At 41.3% G+C, this 26,137-nt stretch overlaps 1 protein-coding gene and 1 non-coding gene across 2 annotated transcripts in view; both read right to left on the minus strand.

The window, feature by feature from the left end:
- LOC122554712 (fatty-acid amide hydrolase 1-like) overlaps nucleotides 1–26,137 on the minus strand; it is a 66,899-nt gene that overhangs the window by 18,763 nt on the left and 21,999 nt on the right. The window contains exons 5-10 of the mRNA XM_043700088.1: nucleotides 24,114–24,254; nucleotides 21,441–21,574; nucleotides 16,668–16,874; nucleotides 13,960–14,000; nucleotides 3,870–3,994; nucleotides 1,149–1,274 (exon numbers count right to left, since the gene is read on the minus strand). Of these exons, the coding sequence (XP_043556023.1) occupies nucleotides 1,149–1,274; nucleotides 3,870–3,994; nucleotides 13,960–14,000; nucleotides 16,668–16,874; nucleotides 21,441–21,574; nucleotides 24,114–24,254 (774 nt within the window). The remainder of the gene's footprint in view (nucleotides 1–1,148; nucleotides 1,275–3,869; nucleotides 3,995–13,959; nucleotides 14,001–16,667; nucleotides 16,875–21,440; nucleotides 21,575–24,113; nucleotides 24,255–26,137) is intronic.
- On the minus strand, nucleotides 24,848–24,920 carry trnat-ugu. The gene has a single exon. It is a non-coding gene; the product is annotated as a tRNA-Thr (tRNA).

Raw genomic sequence — 26,137 nt, forward strand, 5'->3', positions numbered from 1 at the left:
GACTCTTTCCAGGACAAAACAACTCACTTGACTGGCATCCCATTCACAAATATTCACTTCCTCCACCACTGACACTCAGTAGTAGCAGCAGCAGTATTTATTATCTCCAAGATGCAATACAGAAATTCACCAAGGCTCCTCAGGCAACACCTTCCAAGCCCAGCACCACCTCCATCTAGAAGGACAAGGACAGCAGAAACATGGGAACATCATTGCCTGCAACCTCTACTCCAAGCCATCATTCTGACTTGGAAATATAATGGTGTTCCCTAAGTGTCACTGGGTCAAAATTCTGGAACACCCGCCCTAACAGCTTTGAGGGTCTACCAACACAAATGCACTGCAGCCGTTCAAAAAGGCAGCTTACCACCACTTTCTCAAGGGCATCTTGGAATGCACAATAAATGATTAAACAAATACACTTCTTTCCAATCTTCTACACCTTCAACATTCCCTGCACCCATGTAATGTCCACAGAGAAAATATTAGCTTAGTACGGAAAAATGTACTTAGGAGAACTCTTCTCTGACCCAGTTGAGGAAATCAAAACGAATCCTGAAGATCAAATGAACCAAATAACTGAACCAGTCAGGAACCAGTCCAATTCCTTTTTGATTATGTGCAGAAACTGGTGTGAGAGAGTGGGGGATCAGTTCTCTCAAGAAAACTAGTTTACTAGAATCTTTCAATGGAATAATTTGAATATTGGGTGTACCCAAATGGATATTGCCTACGTGGATTTTCAGAAAGAATCTGATGACCTGATATATGCTTACCATTTAAAACAGAATACCGTGAAATCTGAGGGACTGTTATCAGTGATGGTGGGTCTACCTGGAGACCTGCAGCCAGTGGAGCCCCACAGTTCCTTTCCTGTCTGTCATTTTCAAATCTCTGTATGTTGCCTCACATGCCATTCAAAACTAGGAACTCACTAAATGGCCCAATCCTGAAAATTATTTATTTTCATGCCTTCCCAAATTGTGTTTCCAGTGTCTGTGTTGGGTGTTTGGATAAGGGGGCAGGGAAGTAAGATTAATTAAAAACAAATCATTGCTTAGTCCATTCAATCTTTCTTGACCATCCCTCCTCACCCTCCCTCTACCTCCAGGAATTTCTCCATTCTCTTTGAGGATTAGTAAGCACACCGTGTGTCCAGCTTTTTCCAGTAGTTCTTTGGTTTCCAGGACGGCTCGCTTCATGCTCGGGGTCGGGATCCAATACTCATCATTTTCAAAATAACCTATCCTCAATCGTTTCGTGTTGGTGTACATCTGAAAAAAAGTTTTAAATTCAAAAAATGTAATGTAACTTTTTTTTTTGCAAAACATGTCCTCAATATCGAAACTTGTCAAGAGTGTGGTGCTGAAAAAGCACAGTCAGTCAGATAGCACCCGAGGAGCAGGAGCAGGAGCAGGATTCCTGATGAAGGGCTTATGCCAGAAACGTCGATTCTCCTGTCCTCGGATGCTGCCTGAACAACTGTGCTTTTCCAGCACCACACCCTGGACTCTGATCTCCAACATCTGCAGTCCCCACTTTCTCCTCCTTAATACTGAAACAGTCAACATTTTCACAACTGGCAAGTAACATACAGAGGGATGTGGAGCACTGTGACAAGATTACCCATGGAACAATGCATGGAGCATGGAACTCTGACATTGCACCTCATCGTATTGAAAGCGCCACCAGTCATGTTGCAAAGGACTTTGCAAATTTCTGCATGAGTACTGAATCCTTCTTCAGCTAGCTTCACGTCAATAATGAAAGGAATCTTTCCATACAAGATAGCCGTACCCTATACTTACAGTTGAAGTTGAGAGGGGATGAGTTCAGTGTCCCTATGCAGCCTCTTAGGAATCACATTTTGCTTTATGCTTTCTAGCCCACATCAGCCACAAATCATTGCTTAGTCCATTCAATCTTTCTTGACCATCCCTCCTTACACTCCCTCTACCTCCAGGAATTTCTCTATTCTCTTTGAGGATTAGTAAGCACTTTCAAGGTTTCATTGGATTCTTTCAGCCACACAGCAATGCCCACCTCCAATCTGCAATGACTATGACATATTGTACAATAGAGCAGGCTTAATAGCCCCTGTGGTCCTACGTTCTTCATGAGGGTTAAAATTTCAGGTTCAGTAGAGAAAGTGAGATATTGTAGTTGAATGATGAATGCAAGAGAGCTCAAAGGAATCTCTGAATCTGCCCACACCGATCTTTATTCCTCTCACTTATAAATTTTGAAAATTACAAAGAAACACTTGGGTTTTCATTTCCACTTATTTTAATGGATAAAATATTGAGCATCCCCTGTATAAAAGGACAATCCTGTCCACACTGCCACTGTGGACACCTGGAAAAATAACCAACTCAACGATGCTACGATGCACCAAACAAGGCATAAGCTTTCCCACAGATACCGAGAACAAACATTAAAATGTTCCACAACTTCCGTCTTTCTTCATTGCCCTCTGTGGCTGAACTTTATGATACACCTCTTTAAAGTCTGCTTTAACTCTAAACAGTGTTTCAATCATTAGGCAAAAGTGAATACTGCAGATGCTGGAGATTAGAGTCAAGAGTGTGGTGCTGGAAAAGCACAGCACGCCACACAGCATCTGAGGAGCAGGAAAATCAACATTTTGGGCAAAAGCCCTTCATCAGGAATGAGACTGGGAGCCTCGGGGATGGAGAGATAAATTGGAGGGGATGGGGATGGAGTTGGGGGTAAGGTAGCTGAGAGTGCAATAGGTGGGGATGAAGGTGATAGGTCAGAGGAGAGGGTGGACCGGATAAGTGGGAAGGAAGATGGACAGATGGGGTGGGTCATGAGGACATTGTAAGTATCTGACCTACTTCCACAATATTGTCTGTTTCTACCCTTACCTAATTGTCAACCCTGTCATGCTTCTGTTTTCTTCAGGTTGACGTCTTGACGATGTGCTTTGGAATACTGCAGAACTCACTGCTACGTGAACTTCAGGTTAACTGAAGTTATAAGTTCCATTCTCTAGCTGACCTTGTCTTTGTCATCCACTGCTGGCTTCCAATTTCTAAAGGCATCAGATTCAAAGGGATTGAATCTAATGGTGACTTGAACAGTCCCAGTCATAGGCTAGAAAGTTAGCTACTTACTGCAGCCACTTTCAGAATTCAATGTCAGTCAGAGAATGAACTAACTCAGGACAGGTATTTAACTCCTTTAAGGGTAAGGGGGCTCTCCATGGATCACAAGGGTTCCCAAATAAAGTGGTCTCATCAAGCCCACAGGGAAACTGCCATCTTTTATGGGTAACCTCCCCCCATATTGGTGTAAATATGGTGGAAAAGAAGCAACATCTGGGATTAAGCCTTTTATTAGCCTCTGGGCAGGAGAACCATCCTTCATCTTCCACAGCCCTGACTTAATTGGAGGGGATGAGGTAGGCAAAGGACCTCAATCCCTTTCCCCACCTTCCTTCCTTTTCTTCAGCCTATACACCCTGCCAGTATCTCAAACCCAGCTGGGGGAGGTAAATTCTGCCCGAAATGTCTAACTTTGTTACCAGTCTCTTCACTTCTGTGAGTTTCTTTAATCCTACGTTCCAGTTTGGTCCCGTGACTTCCATCTCTGTACTTCATTCCTTCGACACAGCCATCTTGTTTCAATCTTTAAAAAATACCCTTTTTAAGCCCAGCGTTCAGCAAGCTATCCCCAACTTCAAAAAGAACCTTCAACCTCAGCTGTCGTTTCAGTCATCATAATTGAATGTATTATAATTTTTCTTGAATTGATTACTTCTCAGAATCTATTTCATTTTGAAACTCTTTGGAGCATTTAATACCTGAAAGCTGCAATATAAAGGTAAACAGTTGTTGTTGTGTTACCTGTTCATTGAAGGGAATGGGTGGCACAGAGGGATCCAAATGGAACATATCTTCACATAAGAGAGCTTTCATGCACAATGCCAAGCTATCTACATCTTTGGCTAATGGACCAACCATTGACTCAACTGGAAAACAATCAATATATCACTCAAAATTCATATTCATTACGATAATGCAAGAAAAACTGAATTATACAACTTCAGATTTATGAAGAATGAAAATTCACCCCACTCTTTTGTTACTTAATGGTAAGGTCCTAGGGAGTGTTGCTGAACAAAGAGACCTTGGAGTGCAGGTTCACAGCTCCTTGAAAGTGGAGTTGCAGGTAGATAGGATAGTGAAGAAGGCATTTGGTATGCTTTCTTTTATTGGTCAGAGTATTGAGTACAGGAGTTGGGAGGACATGTTGCGGCTGTAGGGATTCCAGAACTAGAGGGCATAGGTTTAGGGTGAGAGGGGAAAGATATAAAAGAGACCTAAGGGGCAACTTTTTCATGCAGAGGGTGGTATGTGTATGGAATGAGCTGCCAGAGGAAGTGGTGGAGGCTGGTACAATTGCAACATTTAAGAGGCATTTGGATGGGCATATGAATAGGAAGGGTTTGGAGGGATATGGGCCGGGTGCTGGCAGGTGGGATTAGGTTGGGTTGGGATATCTGGTCGGCATGGACTGGTTGGACCGAAGGGTCTGTTTCCATGCTGTACATCTCTATGACTCTATCAGGATTACGAATAGGTTTGGTAATGTAGATACAGAGGTGTACAATTGCAGTAAAATATCCAATACTTATGTCCCCTTCCTCTTCCAATTAACGTAAATATTCCATTAGTCCTCCTAATTACCTGCAGAATCTGCATGCTAACCTTCATGATTTATATAATTAGCAACACCTTGATGCATCTGTACAATCACTTTGCAGCCTCTACCCATTTAAACAAAAAACTGCTGTTCCATTCAGCCTGCCAAAGTGGACAAGGTCACATTTTCCCACAACATACCCACCTGCCAATTTTTTGCCCATTCATTTAACCTATTTATTCTTTTTTATTCTTTCACAGGGTGTGGATGCCGCTAGTTGAGCCAGAATTTGCTGTCCATCCCTAGTTGCCCTTCAAAAGATCATAATGAGCTAATGTAATGTATTCATTTACAGACAGTCTACCTCTTTTTCACATTTAATTTACTAATTTGTCTTTTGAAAATTTAGCTACCACACAATCTGCCCTTTCATCTAAGTCATTGATATAGATAAAGGTAATTGAGGTCCAAGCACTGATCTCTATGGTATTTCACCAGATACAGCCTGCCAACCTGAAAAAAAGCACTTATCCTTGCTTCCTGTTAATTCTTTATCCATGCTAATATTTTACCCTCTACACCATAAGCTCTCACATTGTCAACAAACCTTTGATGCAGCACCTTATCAACGTTCTTTTGAAAATCCAAGCTATTCACTTTGTGTGTTATTTTCTGAAAAAACCTCTAACTAGTTAAACATGATTTCCCTTTCCCAAAGCCAAATTGATTGTACATTATCACGTTCTGATTTTCTAACAATCCTGCTGCAAACTGTTTAATAGTGGATTTCTCCAAGACAGATGTTAGGCTAATTAGCTTACAGTTTCCTGCTTTCTGTCTGCCTCATTTCTTGAACAAAAACAAAGATATTGCACAAACTATTTTCTAATCCACGACAAAAAATCTGAGGATTGTTTGAAGATGATAATCAACACATCTACCATCTCTGCAGCCACTTGTTTAAGTCCTTGGGATGGAGGTCACCTGATCCCGATGGTGATTGTCTTATATTCATTCCTCCTGTTAACCTCTTCATTTGCTTTGTTAAGTTTTCTAAGTCTTCTACAGTGAAGCCAACACAAAAAGACTGCCATTTCCTTAATCTTTTCTCTCTCCTGCATCTCTAATTCCAAAATGTTCTTTTGCTTTCTTTCTCCTCAATTTCAATTCTTAAGTTCCATTTCCACTTTCATTTCACTCCTTTAGATTCAATAGCATTCTTGTTAACTCAAGTGGCTCACTATTAGTTAACTAGTCCCAAATTCTGAGCTAATGTGTTAATTTTCTGCACATTCTTAGTTTTTGTGGGAAATTTCACCTTTAACTCCTTTGTCAATTCTATGTCTGCATTCAAAGAACCAACACTGAGCCTTCAGACTTTAATCATGACCCTGACGAGAGAGGTGTGGTGGAAAACAAGCCTTTCTATTCCAGGAGTTGTCACAAATGTAATAATCAGTTCAGTCACTTTGATCGCTATCTAAAATGAAAGAAACTCAAACCAGGTTTCATCAAAACAAAAACACTTGTTTATTATCAGCAAACTTATCCTTTAACAAATGGCAAAATGGATTATTAGTTACCAATATGCAAACTTGAACTACATCCTCTTTAAATCCCAATGCACATAAATCTTCACTTACAAATAGGACAGAGAGTTCTGCAGACAAAAATCACAGTGGAAACATAGACAGAAAGAAACAAATTGTGTGCATCATGAAACCAAACAACAAGGGTGGAGCACAATGCCTTTCTCACAGTTCAAATGGATTTTGGTGATGACATCACTTTGTTGTTGATCCCAGCAATTCTCAATTCAGTAGTCAGCTTGTTGGACCTAGGTTTTTTTTTGTTGAGCTATAAGTTCTTCTTTTCAAAGTTTTTGGGGTTTCTTTTAGCTCCACTCACTAAGGTTGCAAGAGAGAGAAAAACTTCGTGCACAGGCTTTCTGGAGGTCTTCATAAAACTGCCCCTCCTCCCAACTCCATGACAAACTGCTATTTAACTATTAAACCTGTTGCTAGGCCGATTATTTAACTTGAGGCTACCTGGTACCAGCTAGTCTCACACAAATATGAAATCCAGCTTCTTCAAAAGTTATATGATTTGTGTAACCAGTTAATGAACTACACAGATCCAGATTTCACCTTTGAGTTGTAAAAACATAAAAATTGATTCATTCTGTGCAACGCAATAGTGTTCAAACTTCCATTTTCCAAGTTTATCATTGTATGTACATATATCTTTCATAGATGATAATTCCAGATGCTCAACATCAATATTACTCTCATCAACCGTCTCCATCATTTTCATCAAAGAAATATTAATCAGCATATTTTTGAGTTTCAGGTTATAATAAAATCTCAACCCAAAAAGGTTATAAGGAAGCAGCTATTGAAATAGGAAGAAGACGGATTCTGGGTAATCCAAGATGGAGGACGGGAAACATTTCTGGCTGGAACAGGCTGCTCGTTGTTTGAGGTATTTTAGGTGTTGGAGGTGATTTCCTTGAATTTCTGGAGCAGCAATTACTGTTTTATATGCTGATGCATTGTTTTGGAACTTTGGAGGAAAAAAAGTCAAAACAATGGCACTATTAAAGGGCAGAGGGATAGACAAAGGCAGCACATGGTCAGGTCAGTGCAGGAGAAAGAGAGTGAGAGAGTGAGAGTGTGAGAGATAGAAACCCACACTGCTAACTGACACATGAGTGAACCTATGCAGTTACTGCCTTTGCTGTTGAATTCATGTATCGCCGGACATTGGGGTGCATCTGGGAAAATTAACAAACAGTGAAATTCACAACTGATCTTAGAGGAATTTATTTGGGAAAGGTCACAACACAGAAAAACATAAGGGAATAGTTTTAATGATAGCCTTGCTGTAAATCTACAATAGTGAGTAGAGTGGGTTCTTTCTTGATTACATGTTTTACTTGAGATATGTCTCTTGATTAAAATTAAAAAGATAAGCCATAATGTTAAGTTTGCCTGGAGCAGTATTTTGTAGAGAAATAAGACAGTGTTATGTTCTGGGTCTGTAGACTTGAAGAAGCTCAAAAGGGCCTACAGTAGAGTGATATGTTCTTCTTGTCAGAGTTGGGGATTTAGGGAGAGTTTATGTGTTACTGAGGATTATATCTGCAATAAATTCCATTGATTGTGAATCCTATTAGATTGAATGGATCAGTTGGAGTGATAGTTAGAGGCAATGAGGAATTTACAAGAGCAAAGGGGTGTGATGGATGGCAGTTATAGGAAGGGAGAAAAGTTGCAGATACAGCCATACAGATGGGTTAACTCCAGGAAAGGTAAAAGAGGTAGGCAGGTAGTGCAGGAGCTGAAAATGAGTTGCTGGAAAAGCGCAGCAGGTCAGGCAGCATCCAGGGAACAGGAGAATCGACGTTTCGGGCATAAGCCCTTCTTCAGGAATGAGGAAAGTGTGTCCAGCAGGCAAAGATAAAAGGTAGGGAGGAGGGACTTGGGGGAGGGGTGTCGGAAATGCGATAGGTGGAAAGAGGTCAAGGTGAGGGTGCAGGAGTCTTCTGTGGCTATCCCCATTTCAAAAAAGTATGCTGTTGAGAAAGATGTAGGGAGTGACGAATTGTCAGCGGGATGTAGCACAAACAGCCAGGTTTCTAGTTTTGGAGTTGGCTCTAATGCAATGAAGGGTAAGTTGGGTTTGAAGAGTTCGATTGTGTCAGGGGACTCTCTAGTCCAAGGTACAGACAGATGTTTCTGTGGCTAGCAGCGAAAAATCAGAATGGTGTGTTTCATCCCTGGTACCAGGATCAAGGATGTCTCAGAGAAGGTGCAGAATGTTCTGAAGAGGTTGAGGGCCCAGCAGGAGGTTATTGTACACATTGGAACCAAAGACATGAAGGCAGAAGAATTTATGAGCGAGTGAGAGTGGGAATAGGAGGATAAAGCAGATGAATGCATGGCTGAGGAGCTGATGTATGGGAGAAGCATTTACGTTTTTGGTTCATTGGAATTTCTTCTAGGGTAGAAGGGACCTGTAAAAGAATGATGGATTGCACCTGAATTGGAAGGGGACTAATATACTGACAGGGAGATTTGCTAGAGCTGCTTGGGAGAATTTAAACTAGTGGGATTGGGGGGTGAGGGGACCCAGGGAGATAGTGAGGAAAGATCAATCTGAGACTGGTACAGTTGAGAACAAAGGCAAGTCAAAGTCAGGGCAGGCAGGGACATAGCAGAGAACAAGGTAGGACTGATAAATTAAACCGCATTCATTTCAATGCAAGAGGCCTAACAGGGAAGGCAGATGAGCTCAGAGCATGGTTAGGAACATGGGACTGGGATATCATAGCAATTACATAGCAATGGCTCAGGGATGGACAGGACTGGCAGCATAATCTTCCAGAATACAAATGCTACAGGAAGGGCAGAAAGGGAGGCAAGAGAGGCTGGGAGTGGCATTTTTGATAAGGGATAGCATTACAGCTGTACTTAGGGAGGATATTCCCAGAAATACATCCTGGGAAGTTATTTGGTTGGAATTGAGAAATAAGAGAGGGATGATTTGGAGATGCCGGTGTTTGAGTGGTGTGTACAAAGTTAAACATCACATGACACCAGGTTATAATCCAATAGGTTTAATTGCTAGTGTGCTTCCAATTAAACCTGTTGGACTATAATCTGGTGTTGTGTGATTTTTAACTAAGAAAGGGATGATCACCTTATTGGGATTGTACTATAGAACCCCTAATAGTCAGAGGAAAATTGAGAAACACATTTGTAAGGAGATTTCAGTTACCTGTAAGAATAATAGGGTGGTTATGGTAGGGGATTTTAACTTTCCAAACATATACTGGGACTGCCATAGTGTTAAGGATTGAGATGGAAAGGAATTTAAGTACGTACAAGAAAATTTTCTGATTTAATATGTGGATGTACCTACTAGAAAAGGTGCAAAACTTGACCTACTCTTGGAAATAAGGCAGGGCAGGTGACTGAGGTGTCAGTGGGGAAGTACTTTGGGTCCAGTGACCATAATTCTGTTAGTTTTAAAATAGTCATGGAAAAGAATAGACCAGATCTAAAAGTTGAAGTTCTAAATTGGGCTAATTTTGACAGTATTAGGCAAGAACTTTCAAAAGCTGATTGAGGGCAGACGTTCACAGATAAAGGGACGGCTGGAAAATGGGAAGCCTTTAGAAATGAGATAACGAGAGTCCAGAGACAGTATATTCCTCTTAGGATGAAAGAAATGGTTGGTAGGTATAGGGAATGCTGGATGACTAACGAATTTGAGAGTTTGGTTCAGTAAAAGAAAGAAGCATATAGACAGGATAGATCGAGTAAATTCTCAGAAGAGTATAAAGGCAGTTGGAGTATACTTAAGAGGGACATGATATAGCTTTGGCAAATAGGGTTAGGTAGAATTCAAAGGGTTTTTACAAATACCTTAAGGACAAAAGGGTAACTACGGAGCAAATAGGGTCTCTCAAAGATCACCAAGGAGGCCTTTTAGTGGAGCCGCAGGAGATGGGGGAGATACTAAATGAGTACTTTGTATTAGTGTTTACTGTGGAGAAGGACATGGAAGATGTAGAATGTAAGGAAATAGATGGTGACATCTTGAAAAATGTCCATATTACAAAGAAGGAGGTACTGGATGTCTTGAAACGCATGAAAGTGGATAAATCCCCAGGATCTGATCAGGTGTACCCTAGAACTCTGTGGGAAGCTCGGGAAGTGATTGCTGGGCCCCTTGCTGAGATATTTGAATTGTTGATAGCACAGGTGAGGTGCCAGGAGACTGGAGGTTGGCTAACGTGGTGCCACTATTTAAGAAAGGTGGTCAGGACAAGTCAGAGAACTATAGACCAGTGAGCCTGACATCAATGGTCGGCAAGTTATTGGAAGGAATCCTGAGGGACAGAATGTACAAGTATTTGGAAAGGCAAGGACTGCTTAGGGTAGTCAACATTGCTTTGTGTGTAGGAAATCATGTCTCGCAAACTTGATTGTGTTTTTTGAAGAAGTAACAAAGAGGATTGATGAGGGCAGAACGGTAGTCGTGATCTAGATGGACTTTAGTAAGGCATTTGACAAGGTCCCCCTTTGGAGACTGGTTAGCAAGGCTAGATCTCATGGAATACAGGGAGAACTAGCTATTTAGATACAGAACTGGCTCGAAGGTAGAAAACAGAGAGTGGTGGTGAAGGGTTGTTTTTCAGACTGGAGGCCTGTGACTAGTGGAGTGCCACAAGGGTCGGTGCTGGGTCCACTACTTTTCGTCATTTATATAAATGATTTGGATATGAGCATAAGCGATATAGTTAGTAAGTTTGCAGATGACACCAAAATCGAAGGTGTAGTGGACAGCGAAGAAAGTTACCTCAGATTACAACAGGATCTTGATCAGATGGGCTAATGGGCCAAGGATTGGCAGATGGAGTTTAATTTAGTTAAATGTGATGTGCTGCATTTTGGGAAAGCAAATCTTAGCAGAATTTTATACACTTAATGGTAATGTCCTAGGGAGTGTTGCTTGGAGACCTTGGAGTGCAGGTTCACAGTTCCTTGAAAGTGGAGTTGCAGGTAGACAGCATAGTGAAGAAGGCGTTTGGTATGCTTTTCGTTATTGGACAGAGTATTGAGTAGAGGAGTTGGGAGGTTATGTTGCAGCTGTACAGGACGCTGATTCGGCCACTTTTGGAATATTGTGTGCAATTCTGGTTTCCTTCCTATCGGAAGGATGTTGTGAAATTTCAAAGGGTTCAGAAAAGATTTATAAGAATGTTGCCAGGGTTGAAGGATTTGAGCTATTATGGAGCGGTTGAATAGGGTAGGGCTGTTTTCCCTGGAATATTGAAGGCTGAGAAGTGACGTTGTCGAAGTTTATAAAATCATAAAGAGCATGAATAGGATAAATAGACAAAGTGTTTTCCCTGGGGTCAGGGAGTCCAGAACTAGAGGGCATTGGTTTAGGGTGAGTGGGGAAAGATATAAAAGAGACCTAAGGGACAATGTTTTTACGCAGAGCATGGTACATTTATGCAATGAGCTGCCTGAGGAAGTGGTGGTGGCTAGTACAATTGCAACATTTAAAAGACATCTGGATGGGTATATGAAAAGGAAGGGTTTGGAAGGATATATGCTAGGTGCTGGCAAGTGGGACAACATTAGGTTGGGATATGTGGTTGGCATGGATGAGTTGGACCGAAGAGTCTGTTTCTGTGCTGTACATCTCTATGACTCTATAAGGAACACTGTATAGGGATTAACTGGCAAGCAAAACTAGAAAGTAAACTATGATAAAACCAGAGTACATTGAAATTGTTTCACGGACTATAAAAATAAATTAAGGCCATATTTATAAATTAACAACATTGATATGAGCTTGCCCACTGGGATCACATTATTGGAAGTTAGGGCACAAGCACCATGACTCAGATTTCATAGTCAGTGTGAAACAAGCTCACCCTTGGCCTTAAAGAAGGCGTCACTGAAAGATCTGACAATCTCTGTTGTGAGAACCTTTGCTTTGCCATGTTGTTTAATGGAGATTCACAGCATCAAGCTTCAGTGAGGAAATCAAACTGTCCTAGTAGTTAATCACATTAAAATATTCTCATCCACCACCCACCAGCAAACAAAAAGCACAAAAAAGCAAATCCTTTGTCAAATCTTGATATAAAAGTTGGATCATAAATATTAGGGTAAAGGTACAAGCTGAAATATCATAAACAACCTTTAAAATGTGATTATTTAATAAAAGCTAGTTTTAGAAATCTAGTTAATAATCATAACATAGCTTTTCACAATATTCCACATATTCTTCAACAAAAAAATCACTTGATCAGTAATTGTTATTCCTGAAATGACTGTCAAACACTCAATTATACCTCATTGAAAAATAATAAAGCATTTTTCAATGGAGAGGGCAATTTTAAGTGATACAAGAGTGAAAAGGGGAAATTCAATTGATTTTACTGATCACCAGCTCCAGAAAGGGGGACAATAGTCTAGGGAGATTGCCCACAATCGAGAACAAAGCCTGTAGCAGTGGTAGAAGAGAGACAGATGGTAACATCAAGATTTCTGCAGTCAGATTCAGAGGGATAATGGCAACAAACACTGACAGGTTACTACCAATGGCTCAAAAGTGCTGGGACTATTGTTTTCCAGCACTAATTTCAGGATTGGAAATTGGAAACGAGGTTTTTACTTTGAGCAGGAGAATAAACCAGGTAACAGTGAATTGACATTGCCGTCTCCATTTCTCCAGATTTTTATTTCCATTATATTGAAAGGATCTCAGATCTTTTTTCCAGCTGTTTCACATGACCTCACAAAGTAAGAAGTGTCCACAGACATAATGTGGGTGTCAAGACAGTTCACCCTCGTGAGAAAATTAAGTCCCACTATTTCAGAGTAACATTGTGTTTCTTTATTCTCTCTCTGTCTAGTATGTTAATAGCAATCTTACAAAACTGTATAAGTTATGGCCATTTGTCCCTTGGAACATAGAAGAATGATAGGTGATCTTATTCAAAATATATTAAATTCTTAACAGATTTGACAAGGTAGGTGCTGAGAAAATGTTCCCCTGACTGGGGTGCCAAAATAAAGGGTCAATCAATTTGGATGGAGAGGGGGAAGGTAATGAATCTTTGAAACATTTCCACCTGGATATTCATTGGCAGCAAAATCAAGAAGAAAATCATGTGCTTGTATGTAAATAGCTTTCAGTTATGTAATTGCTGTAAGGGCAATAGGTTAATTATGGATTACATACTTTGAACCACTATGTTTACAGACTGGCTGTCTGTTGATGGGAGCAATTCTGTATGATGTAAGGTGATGGCATATAGGACAAAGGCACTAAGATTATCTTCTACAGTGTATTTCAAGTTCAGTTTTTATGGAAGTTTGGACTATACTGGCTGTAATAATTGTAACAAGGCCAGACAGATGGACCTCATAGATTATGAGTTTCCTGATTGGGCTGTTAATCTAGTCCAAACAGGGAGTCCTAGCTGACAGTATCAGACATCCTGTTCACTCTGAGAGCTGACAATAGACAATAGACAATAGGCAATAGGTGCAGGAGTAAGCCATTCTGCCCTTCGAGCATGCACCACTATTCATTATGATCATGGCTGATCATCCTCAGCTGGCTCTGAGGGAGCTGATCAAGGACTTTCCAGGTGTAAATAAAGGGTGACTTGGTGTTGGGATACTGGCCTCAGTAGAGTTAGTTCAGTGGCATAATTGTTTTTAATTAAATAATAAAGGCTGTTATAAAGTTGAAACTCACATATTTTCTGTCCAGCCATATTTCCTGTCAATCCGATCTTGCTGCATGAAATGAAAACATATTATCAGTTTAATTGAAGAAAATGGGCCTCTTTATCAGTATTAGCAGCTGGGTCAATAACAACTCATTGCAGTTTTCTAATTAGTGCCTCCAAAGGCGGCCACACTTGGAATATTGTGTACAGTTCTGGTCCCCATATTTCGGGAAGGATATGGAAGCATTGGAAAAGGTGTGGAGGAGATTTACCAGGATGTTGTCTGGTCTGGAGGGAAGGTCTTATGACGAACGGCTGAGAGACTTGGATCTGTTCTCATTGGAAAGAAGAAGGCTAAGAGGAGATTTAATAGAGACATAAAAGATGATCAGAGGATTAGATAGGGTAGACAGTGAAGGTCATTTTTCCTAGGACGATGACATGAGCTTGTACGAGGGGGTATAACCACAAGTTGAGGGGTGATAGATTTAAGACAGATGTCAGAGGCAGGTTCTTTACGCAGAGAGTGGCGAGGGCGTAGAATGCCCTGCCTGCTAATGTAGTCAACTCAGCCACATTAGGGAGATTTAAACAATCCTTCGATCAGCACATGGATAATGATGGGATAGTGTATAGGGGACAAGCTGAGAAAAGTTCACAGGTCGGCACAACATCGAGGACCGAAGGGCCTGTTCTGCACTGTATTGTTCTATGTTCTATGTTCTAAAAAGGCTAGTCTGATCGCAACATTTAAAAGGCATCTGGATGGGTATGGGCCAGGTGCTGGCAGGTGGGACTAGATAGGATTGGGATATCTGTCAGCATGGACGAGTTGGACCGAAGGATCTATTTCCATGCTGTGCATCTCTATGAATCCATGATTCTAAATCATTTAAATAAATACTTTGAGATGTTTTGTCGGAATTTATTGCAGAAACATCAACTTTCATGTTTCCTGTATAAGTACTAAAAATGCTTTCCACTTTAGACTTAAAACGTTGGTAGCTAAAAATTGATGCCTGAAATAGACACATTTAAATGCTAATGAGGCAGAATGGCTGTCACCTTGACCCTCATTTATTTTCCTTCCCAGTTCACCTCGAAAAGCACTTACTTGAAAGAGAAGATGTGACAATCACCTGATGAAGGAGCGTCGCTCCGAAAGCTAGTGTGCTTCCAATTAAACCTGTGGACTATAGCCTGGTGTTGTGTGATTTTTAAATTTGTACACCCCAGTCCAACACCGGCATCTCCAAATCTTTCTCAGAACTGATTGTAACTTGGAAAAGGTGGGTATATATGCTGAAAACAGGGATATGGGAGTTGACAGTAGTAAGATGGAGCCCTGAGAGAGAAAAATACTTGGGTAAACAAAGGAATGGGAAAGGGCAGCCTGGGAGAATGAACAGCTGCTAATAGGGACCATAAGTAACTGACAATGGGTTGTCTGTAGTAGCCGCCCACATGATAACAAGACCTTGTGCATGGATTACAGTAAGGACATGGAAGAAAGTGCTTAAGCTGTAACATTTTTGAACTCGATATTGGGTCCAAAAGGCTGCAGGATTGTGCTAGGTTTTGATGGAGCACCATAGCCAGCCTGAGTCAGAGCTGTTCGCCAGGGAAAACAATAAAGTGTCAAAGTGGCAGGCGCTGGAAGCTCAGGGTTATTTTTGCTGACAGAACATACGTGTTTTGCAAAGCAGTCACCCAGTCTGCACATTGTTTCCCCACTGTTGAGGAGACCACACTGTGAGAAGTGAATACAGTAGACTAGATTCAGTGAAGTTCAGGTAAAATGCTACTTCACCTGAAAGGTGTGTCTGGGGCCTTAGATAGTGAGGAGGGAGGAAGTAATTGAGTAGGTGTTACACCTTCAGCGGTGACAGGGGAAGGTGCTGAGGGGTTGTGAGGACGTGTTGGTAGTAAAGGAGGAATGGACCAGGGTAGTCCTGGAAGGAACATTCCCCTCGGAAGGCTGACAAGGGAGTGGAGGGCAATATGTGTCTGGTGGAGGCAATCTGTTGGAGGTGATGGAAATGGCAGCTAATGGTGCTTCAGATGTTGATGCTTTTGGGATGGTAGGTGGGGACAAGGGGAACTATTTTGTTGTGGTAAGGAAAAGAATGGGTGAAGATAGGACATGACTGAGGGCCCTGTCAACCATGGCAGTGGGGAATCCTTGATTGATTAGAGCTACACTATGCTGATGTGAAATCAGAATGTATTTGTTCATACAAACTTCTATAGAAATCTTTAACTCTCTCCCTCAAAAGGTGGTCGACGCTGGTATGATGGAAACTTTCAGGTGGAGATAAGAAGAGTTCTACTAAATATGAGTAGGCAGGTGGGACTAGTTTAGTTTGGGATTATGTTCGGTGTGGACTGATTGGACTGAAGAGTCCGTTTCCGTGCTGTGTGTCTCTATGACTCTGAGTATAAAGTGGTATGGATCAACAACAGATAGATGGAGACAGGTTGCAGACCAGCAATGAACTAACTGAATGATGGATCAGACTTGAGGAACTGAATGGCAAAACTGAGGACTGCAGATGCTGGAGATCAGAGTCTGGATTAAAGTGGTGCTGGAAAAGCACAGCAGGTCAGGCAGCATTCAAGAAGCAGGAAAATCAGGAATGATGAAGAGCTTCTGCCCGAATCGTCGATTTTCCCACTCTTGAGGAACTGAATGGCCCACCTCAGTTCCCATAATAGCAATAAACAAATTTCTTACCTTAATCGATTTGAAGTTGGTTTGAAACCACAGATTCCACAGCAAGCAGCAGGAAAGCGTATGCTGCCACCAAGGTCAGTTCCAATACCAAGGATGGAGCCACCTGCTGCAATCAAAGTAGCTTCCCCACCCGATGACCCACCGGGTGACCGTTTGGCATTAAGTGGATTGATGGTTTGTCCATAAATGGGATTACTACACTCAAAGCTGTTGTAAAGAGAAAAACATTTTTAGGGATGATATGAGACATTAATAAAAACAGGAAATGAATTTATCTTCCCATTATCCCTTCAAAAGAAATTTTGTGCATTTATTTATTCAGGAAGGGGCAGTCTTTATTAGTCCACCTTCAGCCACATATGTCAAACAATAGATTTTCTAAACTTACAGTGGGCTTCTCAATCCAGTTGTCAGCTTGTGAGAATTTCACAAGAATCGATGGATGCGATTTTATGGAATTCATACAAGAAGGAACATGGTATGTAGAGAATCAACAGATCACTGCTTCAATTATTCCCGTTGACAGTGATTACACACAATGTTTTTTACATTGAAGGGCATGCCAACTGAATCTGCAAATTCTGCAATATCCCACAAAGTGGCAAATATACAGGATACTAATGTGGGCATTCAATAAACAGTGCCAACAAAATACAACAATGTTTCTTCGATAACAAAGGAAATGTTCCTAAGACCCTGTGACCATCAATGTCCACCACAATGATGCATTTAGTTCTCTGACCCAGCTAGGTGCAACTAAAACCAGTGATGAACATGTGAATTAAGTGAGTCCAATGTAATATGATTACTTACAAGTGAGATTTAACTTTAAAAAGGAGAAAGTGAGGTCTGCAGATGCTGGAGATCAAAGTTGAAACTTTATTGCTGGAACAGCACAGCAGGTCAGGCAGCATCCAGGGAACAGGAGATTCGACGTTTCGGGCACAGGCCCTTCTTCAGGAATCATTCCTGAAGAAGGGCCTGTGCCCGAAACGTCGAATCTCCTGTTCCCTGGATGCTGCCTGACCTGCTGTGCTGTTCCAGCAATAAAGTTTCAACTTAAATTTAAAAAGACAACTGTTTTGTTTTTGGCTTCAAAGGACTGAATTTTATGTTTTTTAATGAAATGTCAGTTTCTGTTAGTTTCATAGAACGTTTCTCTCCAGGAGGCTGACTCAGATTTCTCATCATGTACCATCATAGAGTTAAACAGCATGGAAACAGACCCTTCAGTCCAATTCATCCATGCAGACCAGGTTTTCCAAACTAAACTAATGCCATTTGTCAGTGTTTGGCCCATATCCGTCTAAAACTTTCATATTCATGTACCTGTCCAAATGTCTTTTAAATATCTTACCAAACTGGTTTCTGTTACTACATACTCCACCTCTGTTAGAACTCTCTCGATTGATTCTAGCTCCTACCAGCCACTGTTTCCGGAGCAGTTCCCCACTCAGAATATTCTCTGATAGACTGGTATTCTGGTGCCTGTGTCATCTCAAAGGCTGCTGTGCACTGGACAAGTATTGGCAGTCTCGTGTTGCTCCACACCAGCAAAATAATGGCACAGCAGCCACAAAAGCCAATCTGCTCACCCTTTCCATGCATATACAACCTCATTCTCTCACCATAGTCACTGTTTCATTGACAGGCCACATATTTTCCCTGTCCTTAGCTAAATCTCGCCTAAACACACTCTCTAAATCATCACTACTCTATAGACATACATTACGCATTGTCCAGTTGGGGAACATTAGATACAGGGAACTAATCAAACAATTCTAATTAAGAGGTTACTATCATGTCACCTTTTGAATTGTCTGGACTGAGAATGAGTACCACTCTCTGCCTTTCAGCTTCACCTACTCCCTGTCTCACCAATGGTGTACAGGTCCCCTGAAGGTAGCAGTACAGGTAGAAAAGGTTGTAAAGAAGTCATATGGAATGGTCTCCTTCATTGACGAAGTGTAAAGTATAAAAATAGGGATAGAATGATGAAACTGTGTAAGACACCGGTGAGGCCACAATTGGTGTATTACATGCAGTTTTGGTCACCACTTTATAGGAGGGATGTAATTGCTCTGGAGGGAGTGCACAGAAGATTTACTCAAATGTTGCCAGGGCTGCAGAATTGTTGCTCCAAGGAGAGAATGAAGAGGTTGGGGTTATTTTCCTTGGAACAGAGAAGGCTGAGGGGTGACATGATTGAGGTATACAAAATTGTGAGGGGTAGAGACAAGTAGATGGAGGAACCTGTTTCCCTTGGCAAAGATTTCAAAAACCAGGGGTCAGAAATTCAAGCTCAGTGGCAGAAGGATTAGAAGGGATGTGAAGAAAAACTTTTTTACATGGAGGGTGGTGGGTGTCTGGAATTCGCTGCCTGAGTTGGTGGTGCAGGAAGAGACCCTAAACTCTTTTAGAAAGTACCTGGATCTGCACCTTAAATTCTGTCAGCTGCAGGGCTTTGGGCTGCAGACTGCCCCCACATTGATAACTATTGACTATTTCACAGTCCATGATGGTCTACTGTACACACCCAAAGTGTAATTCCCATGGCGTGGTGTAAACGGCTTTCAACCAGCATTTGAACACTAAGAACGTTGACTTTGCATGCAATACAAATGGATGATGAAATGACCTCATCACTGGGAAGCTGACTGAGCTGATAGGAGTGTCACGCTGCTTTGCCCAAATGTCAAGAACCCGTCTAGAGCTTCCATTGTCCTGTTATAACTTGCACTACCCCACAGCCCATTTCCACCATGCTCCCTACACCCCCTAGACCCACTACATCAAACTATCTGCCTACTTTCCTCCTTTTCCCCTGAGCCCCAACATTTTGAACAGGAAATCTATTACAGCAGTAAGGAGAAATGGTAATTTAGAAGGCTCCTCAAAACTAGTTATATGAGTTGAACCTAAAAACCAAAAAGGACTAGCAATCCAAGAGAAACGGAAGAGAGGATCATGTAGGAAAATTTCAGGAAAGTGTCAAAATAATAACCCTAATTCTAATCCAAATACTCTTGTAGGTGATCGTAAGGGATTTCAATTTCCCCAACATTAACTGGGAAAGTCATAATCTTTAGTGGAACACAATTCTTAAAAATACCTTCAAGAGATCTTTTTAAGCTGGTACATGGAAGGCCCAGCAAAGAAGGGGCAGTCTTGGACTTAATTTGTGGTAACAAAGCCAGGCAAATGGCTGAAGTATTAGTGGGGGATCATTTTGCAGACAGCGATCATAACTCCATTAGATTCAAGATTGCAAAGAAAAAGGACAAGAGACTGAAATTAAAGTCATAATCTGGATTTTGATTTTAATAAGATCAGATATGATTTGGTGACAGTGGACTGGGGGCAGATACTTTCAGGTAAATCTGCCTCAGAACAGATTAATTCAAAAAGGAAACATGGAGAATACAGGGCCAACATGTTCCATTGTAGAAAAAGGATGGGACCATCAAATCTTGTGAACCCTAGATTTTGAGGGATATACAGCATTGGATTAAAAGGCAAAAAGGAGGCTTATGGGCAGACACCAAGGACTCAAAATAGCTGAAGTCCGTGGGGAGTATTTTTATGGACTAGACCAAACCATCTCAAAATATATTAAGAAGATAGATTAGACCCTAACTAGTGATTGGACACTGGGAAGCAACTTGACATCAACACATGTGACAATAATTCGCCCCAGTAAAGCTGAAGGCAATGAGGATTCAATGAAAAACTACTGGTTGGCGTCTAGCACAAAGGAAGAGGTTTGTAGTTGTTGAGAACCAATCTTCTCAATCTCAAGACATTATTGCAAGAGTGTCTCCTGGTAGCTCTAGGTCCAACAATCTTTAGCTGCTTTATCAATGGAATTACTTCTGTCACAATGTCAAGGGTGAGGATGTTCGTTGTTGAATGCACAGCGCTCAGTACCACTCACAATTCCTCAAAAACTGAAGCAGTTCATAGCCGCATACAGCAAGACTTGGACAGTATCTAGCCTTGGATTGGCCAATGTCAAGTCACATTTGTGTCACACTAAACAATGCCAGATAATGACCATATGCAACAAAAGATAAAATAACCTTCATCTCTTGATATTCAGTGACATTATCATTGCCAAGTCTTTCACAATCAACATTCTGAAGGGTCATCAATGACCAGGAACTGAATTAGACTAACAAGTAAATACTGTTGTCTAATCTTCTAATTCAACTCCATTTTTCCACACTATCCCCATGTTTCTAAATTCACCTAGAACACCAAATCCAGTAATATCTACCTTTGACTAAGCTTCCTGGGGTCAACAGTTCCAAAGATTCATGAAAAAGCTCAGCAGGTCTGGTAGCATCTGCAAGAGAAATCTGAGAAAACTGAGTTCTGAAGAAAGGTCACTGAACCCAAAACATTAACTCTGAACTCTCTTCACAGCTGCTGTCAGACCTGCTGAGGTATTCCAGCAATTTCTGTTTTTGTTTCTGATTTCTAACATTTGCTGATATTTTGGGGTTTTTTTAACGTATTCTTTATACATATGTACACATTTATTTATATGCAAGTAACATTGTACCAGAACCAGTGTGTTATGACTATTCCAGTAATGAATAGCCTTGGTATTACATTTCTATCTTTACTAAAGCAATATTCAATGACAAACCTTATGTGGAGTATGTTGATACATTCAAGTCTATTTAATGTAGACCACAATCAGCACAACTAAACACTTCTACTGGTCCTGAAAGACTCTATAAATTGCAATAGCATTCTATTGAATATTACCTGAGTAATGTCTGAGGAACATTGGTTTTCACAAATGGAATTGCTCCTTGTTTCTTCAGCACTTTAACTATTACACTGTCTTCACTTGCTGGTCTGTTTATGAATTTCCTTAGTCCACAAGTTGAATCATGATCCTGTATTAAAATAATTTTAGAACATGTTATTATTGTTAACCAATTGGGTTGTAGTACATTTTGACTAGATAGCTTGTTGAACCTTGATTAAAATTTTAATTCTTCTCATCTTGCAGGGAATATTGGAAGTATCAATAAAATTCACATCTCAGATGGCCAAGAGTAAACAAGAAAAGATTGCAATCAGAAAGATGGAGCTGGATTTTATGGCTACAAATTGGACCTATCCTCTCCCCAACCCATGCAAATATCACATGCATAATCATTATGTTGGGTCAGCAATACAATGTCATCTCGACAGTCTGAACCAGTACACAAGGCAACATGTCCTGATAAATGCAAGATGAAAAGCTTTGACAAAATATGTCTTTTTCAGCAAAAGCTATTCACTGAAATTATTAGAGTCGGCAACTGCTTCAAGTACTGGGAAATGGGACTAGAGTAGGTAGATATTTGATGACCAGTGCAGACGTAATGGACCAAAAGACCTCTTTCATGCTGTAGAATTCTATGAGACAGGGTAGTGAAGAAGCCATTTGGTATGCTTGCCTTTATTGGGTCAGTGCATTGAGTATAGTAGTTGGGAGGTCATGTTGCAGCTATGCAGGTCATTGGTTAGGCCACTATTGGATCACTGTTTTCAATTCTGGTGTCCCTGCTATAGGAAAGATGTTGTAAAACTTGGAAGGGGTCAGAAATGATTTACAAGGATGTTGCCAGATTGGAGGTCTTGAGCTTTAGGGAGAGGTTAAATAGGCAGGGGTTGTTTTCACTGAAGCGTCGGAGGCAGAGGAGTGACCTTGTAGAGGTTTATACAATCATGAGGAGCATTGGACAGGGTGTAAATAGACAAGAGAGTCCAAAAAGTAGACGGCATAAGTTTAAAATGAGAGAGGAAAGATGTAAAAGGGACCTGAGGAGCACTTTTTTCACACAGAGGGAAGCACGTGTATGGAATGAGCTGCCAGAGGAAGTGGTGGAGGCTCGTACAATTACAACGTTTAAAAGGCATCAGCATGGTACATGAATAGCAAGGGATTAGAGAGATGTGGGCCAAATGCTGACAAATGGGATTAGATTAAGTTAGGATATGTGGTCAGCATGGATGAATTGGACCAAAGGGTCTGTTTCTATGCTGTACAGCTGTATGGTTTTATGACTCTAAAGCTGCTGAGCCAGGTAAATCACAAATGTTATAAGTTTGATTCCTGCTCAGCATTAAGTCAACTAACATCACTTAGGGTGGCAATAGGAATGTTACAATTGACCTCAGTCTCCAGATGGGTAAAAGGAAAGAAATTTGAGTTTTACTTCTTCACTATTTAACAAATGCAGCTGGAATTACATATGTAAACACTTCAGGCAAGAGTAGTCTAAGGCTTGACTGTAATGTTCCCTATTGAATGAAGGAAGGAATTACCTTTATTGTCACAAGTACTCAAATAAATACAGTGAAAAGTTTACAATTGTTGCATTACAGTGCCATCATGGGTACAAAGGTACCTAGGTACAGACAATTAAGATCAAATTCTTAGGAGACATAAGAAAACTTTGAAAAGTAAAGAAATAAATATCCAGTATTATAGGTCACAGTAATAAATCAGAAAAATAAAAAAGTTAAAAAGTTCAGAATATCAGTCTTTCCGACCTAGTCCATGCCAGCACCTAGTCTCAAGGGAGACCTTCACCAACTTGCCGCTGCCTGTGCTGGACCCACCAATGTAGGATACGCCCTACTTTAGGCACTATCTCATCGCTGTTGGGCCCACTTTGCCGATGCCACTGAACCCACACTCACCCCGCAACCAAGACACCCCAGCTCAGCTGCCAGACCAGGCTGCCGCCAAGCCACACGTCCTGCTTCAGCTGCAGATGTCTCCTTGCCAGCACCGCCATCCTGAAGAGTCCTGTGCCACTGGTACTGGTGCCACCAATCCCAGTGGTTGGAGGAGCTTTGCTGCCGATGCCACAACCCCGAATGGTTGGAGAATGTCCTCAGTGCTGCTGCTGATGCCTCCAATCACAAGGAAGAGCCACGTCTGCCACTCCACATACAGCCCTCTCTCCCTGCTATGGCATTGATGCTGACCAATACACTACAAAAAAGAAAAGAAGACCAAAAGGAAAGGAGAATAAAGCAAAAGAAAAGAACAGAAGCAAAAGTGAAACCAATAGGAAAGCAGATAGGAGCAAATGGGCCGTGAACAAGAGCTCACACAGAGCCCTGTTAATCTGCTGCTATCTACTGGGAGATTCCAACACTTGTGTAGCTGTGTCAACACTCATCTGTGAATAAAGACCAGTTGTCCAAGAAATCAGAGTGACTAGAGCCTGCAATGATACACTAAATGATGACAAGTAGTCAATGCTTTTGAGATGGAAAACTGTACTGAATTGAAATAGATATGGCACCTGCTCTCTATTCAATACTTTAATCTCCTTAAGTAATGTAACACAAAACATACCAATAAGCATCTTCAAATTCCAAAGAACTTATAATGCACAATATTTAATGCACTTTCCAAAAAAAAATCTGTACCTTGTAGTTAATACTTTCTTTGATGCTGACGGGAATACCATACAGTAGTCCTTTCTTTGCATTATGCAAATCTGCAAGTTGTGTTTGACATTCAGGAAGAAAGTCTACAATGCAGTTGAACTTTCTTGTGGCCTCCAAAGCCTTCAAAACAATGAATAGAAAACCACAACTTTATCATAGCATTTACAGTAATTACTGTAGCTACTACTTGTTCAATACCTATAGCATAATTTTCCTATTTCCTGCAAGGCATAGTATTGTGAGTGGCCTCAAATATCTTCAGAACCCTTCCACAGGTCACACATTACTCCCACTCTTTTTGCTGACTAAATTGGTAAAGGAGAGAACAGAGAATATATCCAAGTTTCAGAAAAACACACTCATATTTCTACATTGCAAAGCTACTCATCCATAACATTTCCTACCTTCAGATTAGCAAGCCAAGTTTAGATTTAGATTTCCTACCCTATGGAAACAGGGCCTTCAGCCCAACCAGTCCACACCGACCCTCCAAAGAGTAACCCATCCAGACCCATTTGCCTCTGACTAATGCACCTAACACTATGGGCAATTTAGCTGACCTACACATCTTTGTGACTGTGGGAGGAAACCCACGCAGACACGTGCAAACTCCACACATACGGTCACCCAAGGCTGGGATTGAACTTGAGACCCTAATGCTGTGAGGCAGTAGTGCTAACCACTGAGCCACCTTGCCACCCCTAAGTGCGAAGAGGCCCCAGTGAGATTTGAACTCAGGACCTCTGGCTTACAAGACCTGCACTCTAACCCCTGAGCTATGGAGCCCGATGGACAAATTACAATCAGTGAATGTCAGAGTCTATGTTGAATGATTAACTCATGTCAAAAAGTGGAATGGACAACACAGCAATGGTTTATTGGAGGAAAAATTAAGAGTTTGGAAATCTGTGGCTCTCGGGCTAAAGACACTAGAGATTGCAGACTAGAAAGACCCTAGTGTGAGCCACAGTGGTCTTCCCCTCTCACGCTGAGGCCAATGGACAAGAGTCTTGTTGGAGTAGTTGAATAAGCAGGAAATAATTTAGGGAAGGACAAAGTTAAAAATCACACAACACCAGGTTATCATCCAACAGGTTTAGTGGGAAACAGCGCTCCGAAAGCTAGTGTGAAAACTACCTGATGAAGGAGCGTCGCTCCGAAAGCTAGTGTGCTTCCAATTAAACCTGTTGGACTATAACCTGGTGTTGTGTGACTTTTAACTTTGTACACCCCAGTCCAACACCGGCAACTCCAAATCACAATTTAGGGGAGGCATTGTGTACCTGGACCTGGGTAGTAATTAGCTGGTAGGCGTTTTTGTAAGGAGGTGCAATGATCAAGTTTTTCAGAAAATATTTGCCTGCTTACATTCACTGTCTACACTACATATGCTGTTTGTGAGTTTTGGAGGAGCATTGCTGCTACGCAGGCAACTATATGTCCAATAATCATCAGTCCTTTCCAAACAACCAGGGGAACATATTGGCAGAGGGGAGAAAATTCACACAGAGTGAAATTGGGACATACTTCTACATGCAAAAGAGAGACCTTGGAGTGCAGGTTCATAGCTCCTTGAAAGTGGAGTCGCAGCTAGATAGGATAGTGAAGAAGGCGTCTGGTATGCTTTCCTTTATTGGTCAGAGTATTGAGTACAGGAGTCGGGAGGTCATGGTACGGCTGTACAGGACATTGGTTAGGCCACTGTTGGAATATTGCATGCAATTCTGGTCTCCTTCCTATCAGAAAGATGTTGTGAAACTTGAAAGGGTTCAGAAAAGATTTACAAGGATGTTGCCAGGGTTGGAGGATTTGAGCTACAGGGAGAGGCTGAACAGGCTGGGGCTGTTTTCCCTGGAGCATCGGAGGATGAGGGGTGACCTTATAGAGGTTTACAAAATTATGAGGGGCATGGATAGGGTAAATAGGCGAAGTCTTTTCCCTGGGGTCGGGGAGTCCAGAACTAGAAAGCATAGGTTTAGGATGAGACAGGAAAGATATAAAAG

Source organism: Chiloscyllium plagiosum, chromosome 11 (assembly GCF_004010195.1).
Source record: "Chiloscyllium plagiosum isolate BGI_BamShark_2017 chromosome 11, ASM401019v2, whole genome shotgun sequence".
Lineage (NCBI taxonomy): Eukaryota > Metazoa > Chordata > Chondrichthyes > Orectolobiformes > Hemiscylliidae > Chiloscyllium > Chiloscyllium plagiosum.